This window comes from Poecilia reticulata, linkage group LG14 (genome assembly GCF_000633615.1).
Source record: "Poecilia reticulata strain Guanapo linkage group LG14, Guppy_female_1.0+MT, whole genome shotgun sequence".
NCBI lineage: Eukaryota > Metazoa > Chordata > Actinopteri > Cyprinodontiformes > Poeciliidae > Poecilia > Poecilia reticulata.
In genome coordinates, this window is record NC_024344.1 from 7,520,135 (window position 1) to 7,542,224 (window position 22,090).

A 22,090-nucleotide genomic window follows, 5' to 3' on the forward strand; every position below is an offset into this window, starting at 1 on the left:
ACAAATAAACGCTTAAAAATAAATATACCACATATCAGGCATAAATTAATAAAAATAAGCAGAATCCACACATACATTGTGCTATTTGAAGGTTTTGTTTTTATTTAGACAGCAGTAAAGCTGGCAGAGAGGATATAAAAAAAATCATACAGTTCAAGGCACTGAGGTGTTGTGAACATTGAATTTCTAGACTGACTAATGAAACATTAAAACATAAATTATCAAGATTAATAGAAAAATACTGCTTCTATGTACCTTTTACACATGTTTACTGAATTCATAACTTTCAGAATTACTGAACAGAAAATACAAAAAAGGCGATACTGAGAAGCTAAGCCGTATACGTCAAGTAAAAACATCTACTGCCCCGCTTGCAGGAGGCCGATTACTCATGCTGCAGCACAGCAGTCAGTGATAATAGTCACAGTTACAGTATCATGGTTTTGATTCTTTATAAACCTTTAAAATCTGAGCCAGGTCTTTGTGATTCTTTCATGCGCCGACAGTTCGTCGGCCTTGTCAGATATATTTGATGTAATTTTCAGGGATCAGGCCAGTTCTGCCTTTATATGTCGCCTGAAGCCAACCCGGTTCCACAGACGGACCCACTGTGAAAGCAACAAAACAGAAATCACTCGAAAACTCAGACAACACAGACGCAGTCTTTTATAGCCCTTCTACAAACAGATTAGAGATGCTCAGAGAAATTGTGTGGAGACTGGAATTAGACAACTTTCTGCTTGATCAAATCTTTTTCCAATCGGTGAACACATCGAAGTACTTAGCAAGAACACATTGTCCCGACAATAACACTCTAAGTTTGGAAGTTGTTATTGTGTGGAAAAGACTCGTAAGAAGCGATTTTAAACAGTATTTTCTACACCATGATGTTTGCTTTTTGTTCAGCGTTCAAGGAAGCGAGAAAGAGCAAGACTTAAAGATAACAGAAAGGCTCAATGGAACAGAAAGGTTCAATGGAGAACAGCAAAGCTGATCTGATCCTTTTCTGCCTATTCTAGACTGATGTGAATGGAGCAAATTGTTATATTATACGTATCTACGAGAACAGTCATTTAGTCAATCACGAATTAGCTTAATATCTAATTTAATAAGCCAAAATGCACTTCGAAAATAGCGTAAGACATTTATGCATTATGTTAAAAACAAATCTACATTTGGATAAAGAAAGTGGTCACAAATAATCATGAGACGTGCATGAAAAAGAGGAAAAAAATCAAAACGCAACAGAACAGCATCACTTTTCTCTCCAGATCAAAATATGTCAGTGTAAGACAATGAAATATTCACATTTAAAATCTCAGAAACTCTCAGAAACATGAACTCTCACCATTTGTGAACAGTGCCCCTTGTGGAAAACTGAGCTCATGGCTGTGCTCTGCTTCACAGGAGTACAGAGCTCTAGCATCCCTGCAGGAGAGAGTTAAAAAGGCGCTCACTAATTCCGTTAACGAGGGATTCAGTCATGAAGATGTGCTGCTCAGGAGGCGACAGCTTCGAATATCATCCATGTTGCCTTACCTTCCAGAGGGACAGATGTCTAACGCTGAGGAGAACACTGAACTCTCACGCTGAGGCTGCCTGACTGATAATCTGCAGCACAAACACAACATAAAAAACAATAAAAAATTCTGACATAAATATTAATCACAATCAAGTAATATATTTAGTTTTCATGTAATTTGTGATGAAAATCAGTTTGCTTTTCGGTCCTCCTGAGCTTCTTTTCTCAGATCCTTAAAACACAGAAATGCTAAACTGAAGCAGAACATCTTTAAGTGACGCTCACAGTGAGACGGGCCTTGAGTAGCCGTTGCTGGATGTCGCTGCGGAGAGCTTCGGGGTCAGATCGGAGCCACAGCGGTGGTGACCTTTCCGTGCTTTCGCTCTCTCCTGTTGTTCCAGCGACATGAGGCTCTGCACCGACCCATGACAGCTTTTGTAATCTTCAACCAAACACAAGAGATCAGAATTACGGTTGCACAGTGGTAAATGTTTCGGCTTTTATTTATTTTAGAGGCAAATAAAAATAAAGGAGTCTTTCACACACCTTCTGAAATGTGCAAGGAGGTGAGAGAGGATGATGTGGAAAGCCGGTAGGGAAACAGAGAAGAGGAGGAGGAAGAAGAGGAGGAGGCAGTGCTGTGCTGTGGAGGAGAGGTAGAGTCTGTTCCTCTGACTTTTGTGGCCGCAGCACAGGATGCGTTTCTTCGCTCCTCTGACTGAGAGCTCTTCAGGGAGGAGACGGAGGCTGCTTTCTCCCTGACAGGAGAGGAACGACTCCCTGACGCGGGCTGGACCGACGCTGTGGAAGCACATCTCGAGTCTTTCGCAGAAGACAAAGACACGGTTGAATTTCTGTTGAAAGACCTCTCCACTGCAGAGAGTAAGGAGGATGTGGAGGAGGACACAGAGGAAGTCTGCTCGGCAGAGGAAAGAGGAGCGGAGATCCAGGAAGAGGAAGGCGTGAGCCGGGGGGAGGGAGCGTTGTCTGTAGATGCTTTCTGATCTTTCCCATTGCGTGGCGGCGAGTCGGAGGAAGTCAGAGGAGGAGAAAACTGCGCTGTGGGGGGCGAGCCGGGCTCAGCGGCGGGAGAGGATGGAGGGGAGGTCTGAGACAATCCGTTTTTTTCAGAGGAGTGTGACGACAACGACTCCTGGCTGCCCATCGGAGTCGTATCAGGGCTGCTGCTGAACGTGTCGCCTGAAAAACAAGAGGAAACGCCACATCACACACCGAGGACCCAGACTGTTGATCTATGTCTGGCGGTCCTGGTGATATGTGATACAACTCCAAGCAATTAATACAGTTACAATGAAAACATTGAGGAAAAAATAAAAACAGTTACAGGAAGATCTGACTCGGCACAAATGGCTATAAAAGTCTTCAGTAAAGGAACAGTTGGGAATGGAAATCCCGATCGATGAATTATAATTTGTATTGACTCACGGAGCATGAAATCAGCCAAGAAAATCATTTAGACTTTACTTATTTTATTCACTTTCAGCGCTGAAAGGAGACGCTTTTACCATTACATTCGAGAAGAGTTTCTAAAAAAGTATGTGCAGCGTCTGAGGAGGAGGAGGGTAGCTGATTATATGGACTGAAGACACTCCCTGAAATCACACCATGTCTCTGTGGCCTGATAAGTTTCTGTTTCTCTGAGGAATGAGTGTCTTAACAAAATCAAACATGTAACTCTTTACTAAGGCCCTTTGTCTAACAGCGTGTGACTCTTTCTCGACCTTGGTAAAGCGTCTCAACATTCCCGCTGTTGGGCTCTAAAAGAGCCCAAAAAGGGGAAGACAAACCCTAGAGTAGACACTGTCCCTTACGGAAAACATCCCCTGAGGCTTTTGCAGATGTTGGCGTACAAAGAATCATTTCAAGTATTGATGTTGTCTTTCATTCATTTCATTTCATTTCATTTTTGGGGGTAAAAACGGACAAGGCACCCCTACGCCTCTTAGGCGGTGGATCGAAATCACAATGTCCCCCTTACAATCTTATGAAGAACACGTAAAGAAAGAAAATTGTTAAAGGATGTTAGAGTGTTAAATTTGGAGGAACATAGGTCAACCCACCATGGCATGACTGCGTTTTTGTTGTTTTTATTTTTTTGTGGTGGAAGAAAATATTTTTTTGCATTTTTGTCAGAGCTTCGTCATCTGTAATTACACATCAATCATACAGTCGGACCATGACAGTTTCTGGATCCAAATATAATTATTAACTTTATGTTTCTTGTTATTTATTTATCATTTCTTTTTTGTTTGTTACCTCAGGTCAACGCCATGCCATAGAAGGTTAAAGTACTGTAAAAAAGCAAAATCTGAAAATGTTTTCTGCTTTTTCTTTAGTAATAAAAGTTAAGAGATAAATGTTACATTTAATGACACATGAAATGGTTAAATGTTATATTGAGGGAATTCTTAGAATGTACTGAAATGCAAATTGAATGAAGGGTCAGGATATTATTTCAAAACTTAATAAAATGCCAAAATAAATAAAGTGTTGGGTTAATATTTTCAAATGAATAAAATGTAAATGAGTAAGAGTTACTAAAATGCAAAATCAATAAAGTGTTAGGCAAAAAGTCAACAAAATGTTAGATTAATATATGTTTTAAAAGTTAAGAACTAAAACAGGAACCAAATTTAATAAAAGGTCAAATGAATAAAAGGTAGATATTACTGAAATGTTAATAAAATGTCAAATTAGAAATGTTAAGATACTATCAACGAAGCAATAAGGAATAATGCGTAAAACAATCTATTAGTACATTAATAAACCAAACTTATTTGAAATTTTAAGGTAATATTTAAAAGTTAATGAACCACAGAAAGGATGTAATGTGACTCTTTCTCGACTTTGGTAAAGCGTCTCAACAGAACGTTAGCACAGCGAGATGCTAGCTGAGGCCCTAGGCTAACGCCAACCAGCTTCCTCTGTTTTGATATGACTAGAAAATTCTGATAATAATATTTTCTTCGAAGCTCCAATTAACTGCAAGGACAAAGATTTAAAATGAAAATTTCCCCAATTTCTGCTTTGAATATGACTCTATTTTAAAAAATGTATTTAAGTGCAAAAAAAGAGACTTACCTACCTGGAAGCCTAATATACATGGTAAGATGTGTCATTTACAAGATAAATTAAAAGACTCACTGTCATTGTCTGCCAGGCAGAGAGCAGGAGTGTACAGACGGGCCTTTCTCTTTCCAGATGACAGACAGATGGCCTTGCTCCTCCGTGGAGTGGAGCGAGACGACGGCGCCTGAGGCAGCGGCACCGACAGGTCCGGAGCCTCACCGAAGATCTGACGCAAACACAAACAGTTGGCATCAATGTGAGTGGGCTCTGTGCTTACATGTGTGTGACAGCTTTTAAACTCACTTTGTCGTGGTTTTCAATGATGATCTCCACCACAATGTTCTGAAACTTGATGTTCATCATGGCGGCCACCGTCTCCTCCTGCGACCTCATCAACGTGGGGCCGAAGATCATCCCAAGGTTAGACACGGTCATCATGTTCTGATCGCTGTGAGAGGACACCCTACACACCAAAACAGAAACAGAGAGGCTCAGCTATATGGCTAAATACACAGAGGAATCTGGCAAATGCAAACGAATGAGCTACAATTTAAAAGACAAAACAGATTAAAATTTTACTTCATAAATCATTTTTAGACACTTCTTTAAAACAGAAATGCTAGTGAAAGCTAAACAATAAAAGCACAATTAAATCATGTACATACTTGTGAAGATGATTAGTTAAGACGTCCAACATCGTTTTGTTTTTTTCTGGGAGTTTGTATACAAGAGCATGAATTGCTCTCACTCTGTACGTCTGGTCATCATATTCTGTGAGAGAAGCAAAAAGCGATGATGGAGGAGCCTGGTGTGCTTTAACATAACCCTAAATAAACTTTACAAAGTAACAAATTCAAACTAGCAGCAACTTCAATAAAATACCTTGCAAAAGTTGAGTTGTTTTCAACTTTATCTAACTTCTCACATTAAAACCATAAAGCTTTATCTATTGTATTGAGATTTTTTGCAATCTGCCATTAGCATAGTTAGCATTAACCTTCTTGGTTGTTTCTCTGATTAATACTCTGCTTGTCCAGCCTGTCAATTTAGATAGATGTTCATATCTTGGGAGTTTTTGCAAGGCAAAATGTTTTCTGTCGTAGAATCGAAAAAATTCTTACTTGCAGCCCTGATAAATTCCTTATGCAGCCTGTAGGTCAGTAACGGTTCTGCCAAACACCTGAATGTAGTTTATAGAAATAATTCATAGTTTGTGGGGAAATGTACTTAAAAAACAAGCAAAAAATGTCATGTTGTTTGCCCAGATTACCTGAAATAATCTTTCAGGCCACTGGTTATAGTCTTGTTGTCCCAGATTTCTGAATCTAGCTGCACATCGGAGGGCGCAGAAGAAGCTGCAGGGATGTTAGTATGTCAGAATGTTTCCATAGCTATGTTATTTTATTTTTAATAAAATAAATACTTTTTCCCAGATATACAAATACCAACATACCAAATGCGCTCGCCATCAGTCGCTGCACTTTAGAGTTTACTCCACCTGTCCTATAAAGTCCAAGCGTAGTAAGGCCTGCAGACAAGTTAATAAATAAAGATCAACAGTAGATATAGCAAACATATATAAATATTGTTTCGGTTAAACGTTGTAAAGGCGAGAAATACCTCTTGTTTCAACCAGCTCAACACACTTCTTAACAAAGTTGAAGCCTGCTTCATTGAGAAACGCTATAAAATGAAAACTCAGTCAGACCAAACAATTCTCACATAATTCTCCTCTTAAGCAGAATCTTCTAATCTTAACTTGACACTTACTCTCCTCTTTTTTGCTGAGCAGAGAAGGAAGCGTGTAAATCTGTACAAACACGGAACAAAACATGAGTAAAAGTTGCTTTCTAGTAGCCCCAGCAGAAATTTCTCCCCAGAGACGTATTCTTTATGGAGCTGGGTGTGTCCTTACAGGCTCCTTTCCATCCATCGCCTCCATCCACAGCCGCCTGTTGGCCTCTGACAGGGCTTGTAGAGTAATGACGCCATGTCTGTATGAGAACATAGTCACACCCGAGCTCAATTCGGCAGCCACACGCCCAATTATTCGAAGGTAAAAATAAACCAGGCATCATTCATGGGAAACACTAAGACTCTCGGTCAGGTTGCCCGCTCACCTCTCCACCACCTCGATGTCGAAGCAGAAGCGTTTGTCGATTGAATCCGTCTTCCTTCGAACGCATGAGCGTAGCCTGAACATCTCTGGGGCGCCAGTCACTACGCCGTTCTGTCAGAGAGAGCAGCAACACACACGCATGAGCAGGGTGCCAAAGTTTAGTGCTGACTGGAAGGAATTACTTAAGTGCGAAAAATGAAACGTGGAAAAACTGTCTGTATCGCTGCAGAAAACAGTGTTGGTCAACCTAAATGTTTCTGCTGGTCTGCAGTTTAATTAAACATTTTACACAATGACAAAAACACGACAAAGACAAGTTTGATGAAGGTAGTTTGAGTATTTATTCTCCTGTTCAAGTTCAAGAAAGGATTTTATTATAAAATCAATCCTTCTTAGAAGTGGATTTAAGGTTTTAATATGAGCTGCTGAGCTGAAGGGAATCATAAAGTTTTTATGAGATGCATTCATATGAAACACTGTTGCACTGACAACAAAACTCTTTGGTGCGGTCACTGTTACTGAGTGAGTTAAAGGAAAAAGTCTCCAAGTGACAAAGACACACAAACTCCAAATGATTAAAGGTCGTACAAAAACAAATTAATATTTTCTTGATATTCCCCATACAAATAAATCAGTAAACATGGGAGCCACCGGCTCACCTGTCTGCTGGCTGGTCTGGTCTCCGTGTTGCTCATGGTGAACATCTTTGAGCTCCTCTCATAGGTGCAGTAATGCCTGGTCCACACACTTCCCAAAGGACCTGGATACACAACGTGTCACTGCTGTGCATAAATGTAACTCTTTCGAGTCTGATTTAGTAAGACAGACATATGGATTCTCCTTAAGGAAAAGTAACTAGCATAATAAAGAGCAGCTCACGTTTTTCTTGTATGTACAGGAATCCCTCCATGGTGAAGCAGCTGGGGCCTTTGAAGTCGTCCTCAGCAGACCTGATCCTCTTCATCAGCCTCTCAACTTCAGCACGAGTGCTTTCAAAGTTGTTGCGAGCCTTTAAAAGAATTAGAAACAACTTAGAACTGGTTTTATTTATGGTTAATGAGTAGATTGTTTATTTGAAACTTATTCAGGAAAGTGAATTATTAGGTAATCTAGCTTTGTATGGAACATCATCATCGTTTGATCTTTTCTGGTGTAAATAAAAAAGAGCAATAAAAGGTAAAGGGGAAGTTTTAAACGGTAAAATGTTGAGCCTTTTAAGACCACCATAATCTAATTTTAAGACCTAGATGTATAGTAATGACAAATTACTTACAAATTTAATATTCAGCTAAAGATAACTTTTAACACTTTCATTGGTGAATCTGTGGCTTTTACCATTAGGCTGCACAACTTCAACACCTTTTTAAAAAGCATCCAGTGAGCTTCATAATGGTTACTAATGAAAGTTTCGAGCAAGCTATTAATATATATTTTTTAAAGCTATATCTTGTTAAACATACACTCTCTGACAATGAAGGGTTTAGATTTCCCAAGTAACTCAAGTAATAAATAACTGCAACCAGGAACACAGATTTCTCAACTAGACTGACAAAACATGGAGCAAATGAAAAATGTTTTTAAACACTTTTCTAAACCCTTTCAAAATGTTGCTGAACATTTACCCCTAAAAATGCCAACCTTAATAAAAAAGCCAAAACTCACTGGACCATTGAAACCAACTCTGAACACCTGGAGCTAAACTTTTACCATTTTAAACAGCTAAACCAGTTAGACATCCAAATGGTAGTTCAGATTACACGTGATAAAAATATGCAACACAAATGCATCCTAAGAAGCAAATTTATTCAGACTTAGAAAACTGAACCAACTGGATCAGGACTTTCTGGTTTATCCGGATAATTTTTTTTATACATGTAAGATGACAAGGAAAAGAAAACACAAAAGAACAACAGCAACTTTTTGTCTCATAAAAAAAAAAAAACTTAACTAACTTAATTGTTAAGATAAATATAATTCATTAGTAGAAAGTCTTGTTTAAAAACAATATGCCAGAAATAGCAGTTGAGTGTGAAGTTTGCACTTTAACACAGAGTACTTTTACTCCCTTTCCAGCAGTTGAATTGCGAGTGATTATTTACAAAGCAGTAATCTCAGGCATAGATTTAATCTTAAGGCTAGGGAAAAAACAAGCACTTACATTTTGCAGGTTAAACTGGAGCTGCTGCTTGTAGGGTTCAAACTCATTGGCCAGCTCATAACCCTCGTGGTAGAAGGTAAACAAGCCCTGCAGGAAGGCCAATAACTGGGAAGCACAGGGAGAGATCAACAGAAGACATGTTAGCTCGGGGCTTGGGAGTTTAAAACGTGACGAGGAAATTACAGAGAATTGACTTTCAGTCATCTGCTCAATAATCCAAACTGGCTCCAAAGAGAAAGCCCCTCTGAGCTTTGCTTGTTGTTTACTTCACTGTCATTGTTTATTTTACAACAAACAGCTCTTCCTCTGTGTCAGCTGGAAAAAACCTAATCACAGGAAGTCCTGCTACGGCAACAGGAAGCGTCCTTTGCTGATATCGATCGTTAAAAAGTTTTACCGCTCGTCATGCAGTGTGTGTAAAGTGTGTTTTTGAGCTCATGGCTCACTTGTTATTCCAGTGAGTGTGTTTATATATGCACACTTGCTAATGGCTCGGCTTGATGCTGACGTCGGTATGTAGAAAACACATCACAGGAAAAGTCTAATCGCTCGAACTTCCCTGTGATGAAACAGCATGTACTGGCCTGCCTTCCATTTTGAAATTGTTCTCTTCAAATACCCGTCTCTAAATATAAAAAAGGGGTTGCACACAGTTATAAATATAACAATGGTACTAAAGAATAGAATCTTACTGGCTCCACAAACTCAAACTTCTTCCTTTCCTGCACTTCGTGGATCTTGAAGACATACTGGAGAGACGCATCGTAAAAAATTTGCCTGTCTTTGTCCATCTGTGAGTCAGCCTATAAGGAAAAACATACACAACAAATACTGAGAATGTGATGTAACTTAACAGGTGTGGGAGAGATGTGTTGTAGCTTTGTGAGAATGTTGAGAATTTACCTCCTGCAGCTGGGTCTCCTTCTTCCTGGAGGACACACCGAGATACTTCTCCAGCACAGAGTAATACCTTTCTGTCTCCTTATCAAACTGCTTCTTTCCCTCCTGGGAAACACATTTCAGGAGACAGGATGTTAGCAACAAAGATTTCTAAAACCACAGAGAAGGAATTGTATGCATACTTGTTTTGTACGAAGGCTTTAACGTCAGAGCTGTTTATTATTGCTTTTATTTCTGAATCACAAACATCAGAATATTTTTTTTAAAAAAGCTTCAAGAAGATTTGTCTTTTTCAGGAAACCTATGTTATTACATAGATTGAAAGGATCCAAATGCAGACATGAAGGAGGCAGGTCTAAACTTCAGCCCTTTAATCACATCAAGTCACAAGACCAGACAGCACGGAGTGACTTAAACAGGACAAATGGAAAGAAAACTACTTGAGCATTTGTGAGTTACACTGTAGAGGTTGGAAAGAAAAACAGGAAGCTGGAAATTAGGCATCTTAAATATAATGTAGCTAATGTAAAACATGAAGCTCTTCTACTGAATATTACATCCCCAAAACTAACAGTGACATGAAAGAGCAAAAAAAAAAAAAAACACAGAAAGAACTGAAACTGTGAAAAGAGTCACAAAGCACCAACACATTTCAAACTCATTTCAAAGTAGACGGAATGTTCAGAAGAAAATTGCTCCGATATGTCAGACATCAAGGTATATTACGTTTTCAAAAGCAGATTGGCTTCACATGAAATACAATCTTATTTACTGTTGTCATGGGAAAAGCAACTAGAGATTTACTCTGTAAGAGCTATTAACATCAAAATGCCATGAAAATACACCTACTAAGTCAGCGAATTTGTCCAGAACAACCCAACTCTACAACTAAGCTGCTGCAAGATTAGGAAGAGTTTTATAAAATAATAAGACAGCAGCTCTGAGGAACTAAAAGGCCGTTAATAATAAACAAAGAGACTCTGCCAGAAATAATTAAGAAACAGCTCTCTTCCAACAGCTGCACTGCAGTATCCAACTACACCACATGTGCCACAGATATTCTTGCTCTGTAAGGTCTAGCTGAAGATGTGCTGCTCACACATTTGGTGTGTTACATTCTGCAAACTGAGAAGCTGCTCGAACAAATGCACAGAGGTGAGCAGAGGCTGAACTTTCAGGTTGCTTTTTTTTAATAACCAAACTCAGTAAATCACACCGCGTCCTCTTACCAGTTATAGAAAAGAGAAAGTTAGATAAGTGGATAAATCAACTTGAACAGCTGCAGTAAGCAGACACCACATATTCGTTGTGTTTATACTGTCTCTGTCTGTGACATGCTCCCAGTCTTTCCCAGTGTCCGTTCCCATGACCCTGTCACTGACTCTACACTGCGATCCATCGTTTATCTGAACTAACTGAATTTCTAATTGTTAATTCATCACTGGATAACTTCTCAGCACAATGAACATTTATTTGATTTGAACATCACCATCTGGAGAAGTGGATGTACCTTAACTGCTCCAATCTGCTCCTTCCGAAATCTCTCCAGTGGTGAGATCAACACGTCATCTGCATTCTGGATCTGAAAGAACGAAAAAAAAAAAAGACGTGAGTTCAGTTTGTTGTAACAGTAAATACCAAGAACAGCAGCAAAAATGTCCCATGAGGACTGCAGCTGCAAGTCCACTGTTGAAGTTCAAATATGGTTTTATTAAAGAAATTTTGTGAAGCTTTTAATTCGGTGACGTGCCCAGAAAAATCTTTCAAATAAGACATAATTTGTTAATCGACGGTCAGCTTCACAAAAAGTATCACTGAGAAGATGGAGATTTATTCTACAGCAACAATTTATTTACATGGAGATCAAGATAACACAGGAATCACATGTGTTATCTTGACACATGTCAAGATAACACATTATGCTGACAAACATATTTGACAAGGGTCAGAGGGTTCAAGCTGTTAAATGGGTTAAAAAGTATGAACTGCAAAATATATTGAATCACAATTGCATTTTATGAGCAAAATTGTAAACACAGACAACGATCTGGATGAACCATTTTGCAGATCTTTAAATTAAATTCTTCATGCATTGACTGCTAATAATGTATTTAGCACCTCACATCTGCACCAGATGCAGATCTTAGCAACTGGTACACTTAAGCTCATGCACAGTAGTGGATATAATGGATGGAGGTTGCAATATGTGATAATAGTATTGCAATCTTGTGTTTTTCTAATATAATGCAGGCCTTCATCAAATTATTTCTTCCTATTAGTGTAAACTTAACTCTTGTAATAGAATCAAGGAATAAAAAACTTTAAGAGTTTGCAAATATCCCACAGCCACCTCTGTTAAATCTCCATTGTCGTCGTCAATATTGTTAAATTTGTATTTAGTGATTCAATGAGTCACTTTTAGATATACTCATTAAGTATAGAGAGAATGCCTTTTCTTCTTGTACCGATACCAGCATCAGGTTCTTGTAAAAGCAACCCGATACTCTGAACCGACACCACTTTTGTGCCTGGGTTTTCTCCTGGGCGGGGTGCGAAAACACTTCATACAAGGTGGTGGTGATAATACATCAAGACAACTCCCAAAAAACAAAAACAAAAGCTGGAAGAGGGAAAAATGTCTGTATTTTGTGTATATTTCAAGACAAACATGGAGGATACTACAAAAGCAGACTGCCTGCTGTGCTTAGATAAATTGTCAAGTGTTGAAAAATGCTCCTTTAATATGACTAATTTGGCAAAGAATTTGAAAACTAAACACAACATCGAATTCAAAGAGAACCAGGACAACCAACATTGCAGCAGAAACTCCAGAAACGTGAAAAATAGCAGAGCAAACATCAGTGTAAAATCCTGCCATCATAGAGATGTGGTGCTAAAGTTTATTGAATGTGTTACAGTTTACATTTTAATTGAAATATTTGCTAGTTAGTTCAGGAAAACTTGTAAAAATGTAAATTTAACTTTCATTATTTTTAATTTATTTTAAATGTATGCAACAGCATATGTCACGCTGTATATTTGATCAGAGGCGCTGTAGGCCTAAAAGATGAAGAGCCACTGTGTGTTTTCAAAAGTTGTGTGACGTCTTAGTAACTTATTGACTTGGTACTTGGAATTGGCAAGTACCTAAACTGACGCACTTCTACTTGTATTCGGTCTGGAAAAAACTGGTTGTAGGATTAAGTTCAACTATCTCTTAACTCTTTTCAGACACAGTCATCAAATAAGTGGTGTGTTTGTGTGTAATTGTGTGTGTTGCATTTACACTTAGGAATTTGCAAGTACTACTTTTGTTTTATTTGATTTTTTTTCTCTAAGTGGAATCTCTGAAATAAATTCATCAATTAAAATTAAATTCACAACAGAGAGAAACTCGGCGCTACGCCTTAACTTCAGTTTAATGTTGCACTGGTGCCCAAAGAAAAGGGCTGCTTTCTTTGTAATGTTGGATTTTTCAACACATCACAATAAGTGGAGGGAAACTGAAAACTGAGACCGGGAGGGAACTTTCAGGTTGAACAGGTAAAGTATTTTAGAGGAAACTATTTTCCAAAAGGAGCTCGAATAATGATGTTATTATTCTAAGTTTAGATCAATCACCAGGGTTCCAGTTACAGTGAGCTTAAAAAAAGCAACAAAACACACACTGAAAGAGCAAAAGACAGAAGACAAACAAACACACACACACRCACGCACGCGCACGCACACACGCACGCACACACACACACACACACACACACACACACACACAGAAACCTTTTATGGACTTTCCCAGGCAGTCAAACTGCACTCAGTCTCACAGGGGAATTGCCAGAATAGGTTCCACATGGTTCCTGTGCAACCAGACCATGCAGGCAGCCACAAAGGCAAACACACACACTCACACAAGGACTTATATATAAAGCGGCATACTATACGTCTCTGTTAGCGGTCTACGCTTTGGCTTCACACAGAGTGTGCCAGAATTGAGTCAGTCCTCACAAAGGCCTCCAAATGATGGAGGATCACTGAGTCCAAGACATTTCCACATTGCGGTGAACACACACTGCTGCTGGCACAAAGTTAACCCACAAATGTGTGAATCAAAGTTGTGGGAAAGCCAGAACAAGAGACAAATAAAAAGGAGGCTAGTGAGAAGTTGCCTAAAAGGACTAAAATCTTCACATCGACGCACAATCTGCTCAGTATTTACTTGTGCTTGTGTCTAAATTTAGACTGAGGAAACACAAAACGTACGACGAGACAAAGCTCGAGTCAAATAATACAGAAAGCCCCAGCAGAAAGCTGTTTGCTGAAACGGCGTGAAAAGCATCACGTTTCTACATGCATGTGTAAATTAATAGTGCCAGCATGATGCTGTTTCCAGATGATCTTTATCGCGTCTCAAAGCTGTTTGACTTACCGGATTTTAAATGAATAAACTGCAACAGCACAGAACAAAAGAAAGACAAACATATCAATAATATGTTGCAAAAGAGGGGTTTTAGTATGATCTCATTTGAAACCAAGTGTAAACATACTCTGTATAACAGACACTTAACCTCTGTTTCTCACTGAACTTTTCCTGCCTTAGATCAGTTTGAATCACCAAAACATTTATATTTGCTAAATGGCAAAAAAAAAAAAGAACATTCTTTTCAAGAACTGAGAAGTTAATGAACATACAGTTTGAATGAGGAGCCAGGAATCTAAATTGATGGGTTCAGTTAAAATATTGCTATATGTTGTTTCATAATTAGTGACTGTATGATGATTATAAGATGCAAAGCACTTTGAACTGCCTTGTTGCTGAAATGTGCAATACACATAAACGACTGTACCACTGCAGAAATTCATTTTTAATAAATAATGTGTTTCATTAAGACAAAACCTGAGAAAGGAAGCAGCTGAAAATACCAGTTTTGTTTACGTCTGTAGATTAGTCTCCTTTTACTCTGCACATGAACAATATATAAAACAAAAGCGTAAACTCTCACCAGTCGTTTTCGCTCCTCTTCCATGGTGCTTAAAAGCTGAGAGAACTCCTTCAAGGACTGAGCTGCAGCACAAATCACAGACTTATAATCTCTGAAGTCCAGTCATATCTTTCAGAGGAAACATAGATGGATTTATTTTTCTCACCTATATTGATCTCATCATCAGTTTCAGCATCGCCAATGCATTCAAACTGGAACTCCTGCAGCGACTGAGAGAACCGCTGCACTGCCAGAGACAGACCTGAGGAAAATGGACAGGCGGGTATAATAATCATGTTGCCAATATAATTTTAATAAAAGCTCACTGATGTCACTGGTCAAACCAATTACAACGATCCCTGTTTCTCTTAGGAAATAATGCTGATGTTTTGAAACAAGGATATGGCATTTTATGTGATACCAAGTGTCAAAGTCTGATGTAAGCGAACTGCCACACCTGGTGATAACACATGTGTTTGTGTTAAATGCTCTTTCTGTGTGTCTCACTCTGTCACTACACTGCGCTGCTGTGAGATGCGATCCGAACCAAACCAAACCCCTGCAGGGATCTGAAGTCACGTTTGGTTTTCAACATGTAAAAGGAACTGAATAACCCAAAGCTCTCCACCACCAGGAACAGAAAGAAAGTCCTATTCATTACAGCCATAAGATGGAAACTAAGTTGACTTGTACTCGTCTGCTTAAGTTTAGTAAATCATCTTGTTTAAAAAATAAATAGCCCAAAAAATGCTTAACACGAGTCTCAAATAACAAACTGCACACTGCTGGATCTAAATATGGTGTCTCAGGTGATTCTTAACAGAAAAGGACGTGTTCTCAAGAACAATGCAGCCATTTAGTTTGACCCTGCTGGTAGACGTAACCTGCAGGCAGGTGAAGAGTCTTCGTCAGTTTTTAAAATCAACAGATTTCCCTAAATATTTACTTTTCACACTGCAATTCAGGGGGTTTTGTCTTTGCAGTATGGCTTGAAATGACACTAGCTGTGTAAAAAAGCAGGTGGTAAAATTGTGGAAATGATAAAAGTGGTGATAAAAAAATCTAAACTTCTTTGTGGCCTGTTTTAGATAACTGCATGGCTGGACCTGCGTGGCACAGCAACCTTGAAAAACATTTGACATAAGAGTCTTTAGGACACCAGTTACATGCAGTCGGGTGATTTTTGATTACTAAGCTGCACGCTATAATTGCATTAATCATGTTTTTTAATTAATTCATATTATTGATGCTCTCATGGAACAAACAGTGGAGAGAATTGTAAAAATGACAATTACAAGAGTACAGGCAGTTTTTAAAGCTTGTAAACATCAGCAATTGGAAGTTTTTATAATGATAACGATAAACAAAAGGACAAATTCTAATAAAAAAAACAGATTTATACTGAAAAAAATAAACTTCTATTTCAACCCAGTGTCAATAATTACATTTCTACAACTGTAAAACTCTTATTTAGACATTGTTAATTAAACAAAGACTTAATTTTCAAACCTTTGGACCAGATGGAAGAAAACGCTGCTGATATGTCAGTATTTTCAGATCAGATTATCAAATTTTTATTTTCCCAGAATAAAATAATTGTGCTAACAACAAAAGGAGTTTTGAATATGAGAATTAATGTTAGGTGAATACACCAAGATGTTAGATGAAGCTGCTTCATCAGTAATGAGAAGAAATATGAATGACCTTAATTATAAAAGATAAAGGATAAAAGTATAAAACTGCAGTCTGAGGATTTTTGATGATCAACTATTGCTAATAAGGTTTTTTAACAGAATCATGATCAGTAACAATAAACGCTAATAAATAAAAGGTTGATAAATTAGCACAAACCACCTAATCTGATGTAAATGTAGGCCTTTCTCGAAGAAGCTTTGGGATTCTTAGACGCTGTGCTGTTTAGTTTTTATGGTAATTCAGCCTTTCTCTGTTAACCTGTAACCATAATGGGACTGAAATGCTGCACTGCATCACTACAACTTAAGTGAAGAAAGAATCTCGACCCTCCACTTGTTAACCCATTGCAACCTAAGGGTTTGCTTTGCAGTGTCTATGAAACTTGTACCGATTTCTCAAGCTTTGAAGAAGTAGTAAGATAATTCTAAAAGAAAAAGAGGAAGCTAAATTTTCCCATTTTTAAAATAGTGTCTTGCTGTGTGAAAGTATTCACACCCTGTAAACAATTTTTTTTCAGATCACATTCACAAGCTTCAGTTTATTTTCTTTAATGTGATACACCAACAGACAGTGGCACACAAATGTAAAACCACATGCATGTAAGACAATGTAATACATGATTTAGAGAATAAAACGTTTAAGTTTAACATTTATATACTCAACCACCATAAGTCAAAGATTTGTAGAAAACATCTTTTGTAGAAATACAGCTATACATGTCTTGTAGGGGTCAACCAATTGCAGTTTTCCGGCTAATCACCAACTACCGATCTTTATAAAGCCTGATCTGCCGATTCCGATTTTGGCCAATACCATTTTTTTAAACTTTATCTTACTGTTTTCTTTCTGTTTGTCATTGTATGCCTCTTCCTAAATGTCTATCTTATTAAGAGAGCAACTATTTTTAAAGTCATGTGCACAAATGTTTTGAGGGCTAAAAAGAACGTAATCACATTTGGTGATTTTTGGAGTATAGGTATTTGAAAACAGGAAATGTTAAGTTGTTAAAAAAGGAATCGTGATTTTTACGTCAGACTTAAGTTTCAGGTTATGCCATAACACACTAACAGTAAATAAAAATCCTGAAAATCTCTTGGGGCTTTCTCTCCTTTTCTGTCTTTTTCTTTTCTTTTCTTTCTGTACTACAGCCCATGATAATTAGTGGGCCCCATTTTGCCACCCTTTACAAAACTTTCTGGAAACGTCCCTGGTGCTGGATGACTTTCTTTCAATTAATGCATGTAGTTATACTCCATCAACCACTAAATCATATCTAATGTGCAATCAGTAACAATATGTATTTTTAAACAGTAGGTTATCCATAGCAAATGTGCAGTAAAATTCCGTTTAAAGTTAAGTAATGGTACTTTTACCATACAAATATTATATAATATGTATTACATAGTAACTAACCGCACCAATGTATGGTAAATAACGATATATAGAAAAATCTGCCCTCTGAGAGTTTAAGTAGGTAAACTAAATGGGATTGAACTGGTGGCCTCGGGCTTTTCTCTGTTATCCCACCATGCGCCGAATCAGGTTAAATAATCTTACAAAACATTAATCAGTCGTTGTTTACTTACTTCTGAGGGCGGATATGAGCATGTTTCCATCTTTTATCAAGTCTTTTATAAACCTGTTGGTTCTCTCCAGCTCAATTTCATGGCACTGCAGCCGCTCTCTGAACTCCGGACTATCCAGCAAAGAATCACTGAACTCCAACGTCGGGAGACCCATCGATAACTCAGCACAGGCGGCTAATAATTAAAGAACTGCAACAAGACGTCTCAGTAATCTGAACCGTAGGGGGAAAAACCTTTCACATAACGAGCTGTTTTATTACGCACGAAAATTCTTGGTCTAATGTTTCTTCCAGCTCCTTCTTTTCATGCCTTTCTCCCTTTTTCCCCCCTCGCAAGAACTTCCGGACACTGATACACAGCAGAGCCTGTGACAGAGAGGGTTTGGCTAGCTTTCACAGCGAGCCTTGCCGAGCTGTTCTACTTTGTAAACGCACTGCTCTGAAATATACTTTCGCTATGAATTAATAAGTTATAAAAATGAAACAGAAATGACTAAGAGTCGGAGAACCGAAAAATGCTTTTCTTAGGACCCATAAAAACTCCAGACGACCACTTGGAAGCTAACTTTTTTTTTTTTCACTTACGGCTCCAATGGAAGGGTTGTTACTATGGGAACGGGAGACTCCTGCTGGCGTGGACAGAAATCCGGGGAAAAGTTTGCCAAGAAAAACTGAGTAGTCTTGTCTGCAGTCTGTAGGCAGAGATTCAGAAGGATAGCTTTTCTGAAGCCTCCTGTGCCTTCTTGTTTGTATAAACTACTTTTCTGAGGTCTTGAACAAAGATTTTTTAATGCATAATCCACTTTAGTTATTTTTGAAAAGAATAAACACGTCAGAGGTTGTTGGTTTAGACCACTAAAATACACACTTATTCTTTTTGGAGAAGGAGGGTTAAAACTACTGTTGGATTTAAGGTTGGAAGTGAAATGTATGTTGTTGTTTTTTTGTAAAATGCTCTGTGATATAAATAGTTACAATCCTGTTTCTACAACGGTGCTTTTTGGGCTCCTTAATTGCTGCAGATACATTTTTACATGTAATAGTGCTGGAATCTTGTCTTGCAGGTCTGTGACAATACTGTAAACTTTTGCTTTGGATAATTGATGGTAAACATATTTGTTTATGTTTACATCCAGTTTCCAATTCCATGGGACCCCTAAGAAAAATATTAAGTAACTAGACGATTAAATGTTTTTTTTATTTTAGAATTAAATTATAGTTATTAGAGTTTCTTAAAAGAAGATACATGTTTAAGTGAGATGAGATCAAGAGAGATCATTAATTTGGCAGTGTTTTTGTGGTTTTCCCAGGGAAAAGGCCATCTGATGAATGGATTGGACTATTTAAAGTGAAAGAAACACCGCTGTGGGATTTTTGCCAAGAGAATGCAGAGAGGCACACATGATTACTGAACTCTGGCCAGACATTCTCCAAACCTCCAAACAGACTCAGAATCACATTCGGTTGTTTCATTATGTGTAATGAAACACTGCAGTTCTCAAATTCACTTTCAACATCACACTTGCTGCTGGACAACTGAGTCATCCTGAGTCATTCGACATTTCCTCATTGCACATTGTCTGAGATGGCTATTTCTTTCTCTTTTTTTCTGGTTAATCAGTCTTTGATAAAGTTGAAAACAAATATTTATACAGGCCCTTCCGTCCCTTCAAACCCAACAACTCCTGCAAGGTTTCAGTACTCTCTTGGTGACCCTGCTGTTTTATTGTTGGGTTACTAGTATATGCGGTGGAAAAGACTGGAACACCATGGCTACTGGAGTCAACAGGCTTAAAAGTAGTTTTGACACAGACAGCTTAGGAAGAGTCAAGACATTTTCCATTTAAGGTAAGCTGTATACTCATAAGTATTTTGTGCAGCATTTTTTCAAATTCATGGGAAATTGTGAACTTTTTTAAATATTTACTGAAAGATAATATATAAAAGCAAAGGTTTTGAAGTACCAGGCACAGAAGAATTAAAGTTGTTGATAATGTCTTTAATTCGAGACCCTTCAGACAAAGTATTCTTTGAAAATGCCCACATACAACACCCCTGCCACTACCATGAATTATTTCTGCATAGTCGACCCTACAGAGGAGAGCCTCCAACCGTAATGGTTAAAACTTCACTCATTTGGGGCAATGCAACAGATGAAGTTAGTGCTCTTTTACAATCAGTCAGTCTGGACTTGAATAGACTGCCTTATTACATTTTTGGTAATTAAAATGATCTATTTAAAACAGGTTACCCTACATTATCAGGCAAGACTATTAATACCACTTACCTTTTCTTCATAGTGGGAGCATCAAGAAAGGAAGAAACAAAGAAGACATACAAACAAACAAAAAGAAAATACACTGAAATGACGGTGATTGTAGCAGAAAATGTAAAGAAGTTAAGAAAAGAAAGCACTTTTTCAACAAAGTGTTGAGAAAGAGGTGTCATTTATAACTGTAACATTTTCCTAACCACACATATGATGAAGATAACTAAAAAAAGATTTGTATTTGCTTTTTATAATCAGGATCTTAAAAAAACAAAGGGTCGTATTGCTGTTTTCCCAGGCTATTTCATGTAACCGAGCACAGCCTCCAAGATGGAGACCACATCCAAAGGTGCTACGTATATTTTAAAATAAGATGTGAGTTTATTGGTTTTAGAGGAGACATTTGTACTTTGTTCTTTATAGACCTCTCAGTTAGTGTGAGGGTTGTGGGTAATTGTTTGGTTATTAGACTATTCTCTCCATGTAGTGAAATACAAACAATGCAACAAATGAACATGTCAGAAAAAGACAAAGTATTAGAAACTAAATCCACTTAATCAAATCTGAGCTCTTGAACATACCTTGTTCCAAACCTTTCAGTTGTTGCTATATGTGTTTAGGGTCAATATCTGGCTTAACAGTGAAAATCTGCTCCTGTCTGAAGTCTTGGAACTTCTAACAGGCTTTTTTTCCTCCAAGATTGCTCTATATTTAGGCCCGTTCATCTTCCTATCAAAACGTATCAGCTTCCCTGTACTTGATAAAACTATCCCACAGCACAATGTCGCCACTATGTTCTTTTTCAACCACATTAACATTTTGCATGTAGTTCCATTTTAGTTTCTTCTGACCAAACCCCTATTCATGTTCAATGGTCTCCTGTGACTAATGACAAACTTCTTATAACTTTTCCCCCGCTCCTCAAAAGGAGCGGGGGATGGATTCTATACCTGAGTTGTGGATCTCTGCAGCTCCTTCAGAGTAAATATGAAACTTTTCTTATGTGGTTAATGCTCCCACACCTTAGTCTGTATTTGTGCCACTGATTTTGAAATGGACTGTTCAGAGCTTCGAACTGTTCAAAGGAGAAAGAGAGCTGAATACAAACTTTCAAATTATGTGTAAATGAAAAAACGTCCTTCCATGTCACAATTATGCAATTTCTTTTGGTAAACTTATAAACAAATATGTTAATGCCTGTGGTTGTATTGCAACAATGTCAAACAAAAAGTTATATGTATTAATTAAAACTTGCTGAGGTTACTCTTTACACATGAAATCCAGATTGACATTTCATGTATAGACAAGAAGTTTTCATTTGTAAAACTTCAGGAGAATGTCATTCAGGACATTCTCTGGCCTGTACACAGCCTCGGCATCAACTCTGCTTTCAGGAGACACCAGTTTTGACATCTCTTCAGTCTCCTGCAGTCATCTGTCTGTGTTCTGACTTTGCAGGACTGAATTCAACACTGTGCAAAAAGAGGCATACCCAAGCTGGCTCATCCTGAAGCTCAGGGAAGCTGACAAGCAGAAACTGGCTTCATCCAGACAACAAGGCCTCTTGAGTTCTAACCTGCACAAGTTTAGTCATGTTGGAAATAAAATATTCTGCTATTTTAATCTTGAGGCAGGGAACAGCTACTGTAACATCTTTGACAACTATAAAACTTGACAAGTAGGACAAATATTCTTACCACAGTCTCATTTGCCAATCATGTATAATAAAAAATAGATTTCTGAAAGAGGCCTATTTGCAAAACATCTCAAAACTTT

At 38.0% G+C, this 22,090-nt stretch overlaps 1 protein-coding gene across 1 annotated transcript; it reads right to left on the reverse strand.

The window, feature by feature from the left end:
* Positions 1-79: 79 nt before the first annotated feature.
* LOC103475473 (rho GTPase-activating protein 42-like) lies at positions 80-18,577 on the reverse strand. Its single transcript, XM_008427117.2, has 24 exons — positions 18,047-18,577; positions 14,932-15,027; positions 14,787-14,848; positions 11,300-11,371; positions 9,793-9,894; positions 9,582-9,692; positions 8,890-8,994; positions 7,611-7,740; positions 7,391-7,491; positions 6,733-6,842; positions 6,528-6,606; positions 6,383-6,422; positions 6,233-6,295; positions 6,066-6,140; positions 5,883-5,967; positions 5,734-5,792; positions 5,278-5,383; positions 4,916-5,075; positions 4,688-4,838; positions 2,069-2,722; positions 1,808-1,964; positions 1,540-1,611; positions 1,349-1,428; positions 80-608 (listed from the first exon to the last, which is right to left on the reverse strand). Exons 1-24 carry the CDS (start codon positions 18,198-18,200, stop codon positions 520-522), a joined length of 2,913 nt encoding a protein of 970 aa, XP_008425339.1. The 5' UTR covers positions 18,201-18,577; the 3' UTR covers positions 80-519.
* Between the last annotated feature and the right edge of the window lie 3,513 nt (positions 18,578-22,090).

What these genes read in the sequence shown, in the direction of transcription:
- LOC103475473 (XM_008427117.2), bottom strand. Translation starts at nt 18,200, where the DNA reads ATGGGTCTCCCGACGTTGGAGTTCAGTGATTCTTTGCTGGATAGTCCG. An exon ending in GCTCAGCAAAAAAGAGGAGA is followed by an intron (nt 6,296 to 6,382) that starts GTAAGTGTCAAG and finishes TTCATTTTATAG; the next exon opens with CGTTTCTCAATGAAGCAGGC. An exon ending in TACTCAAGGCCCGTCTCACT is followed by an intron (nt 1,612 to 1,807) that starts GTGAGCGTCACT and finishes TTTGTGCTGCAG; the next exon opens with ATTATCAGTCAGGCAGCCTC.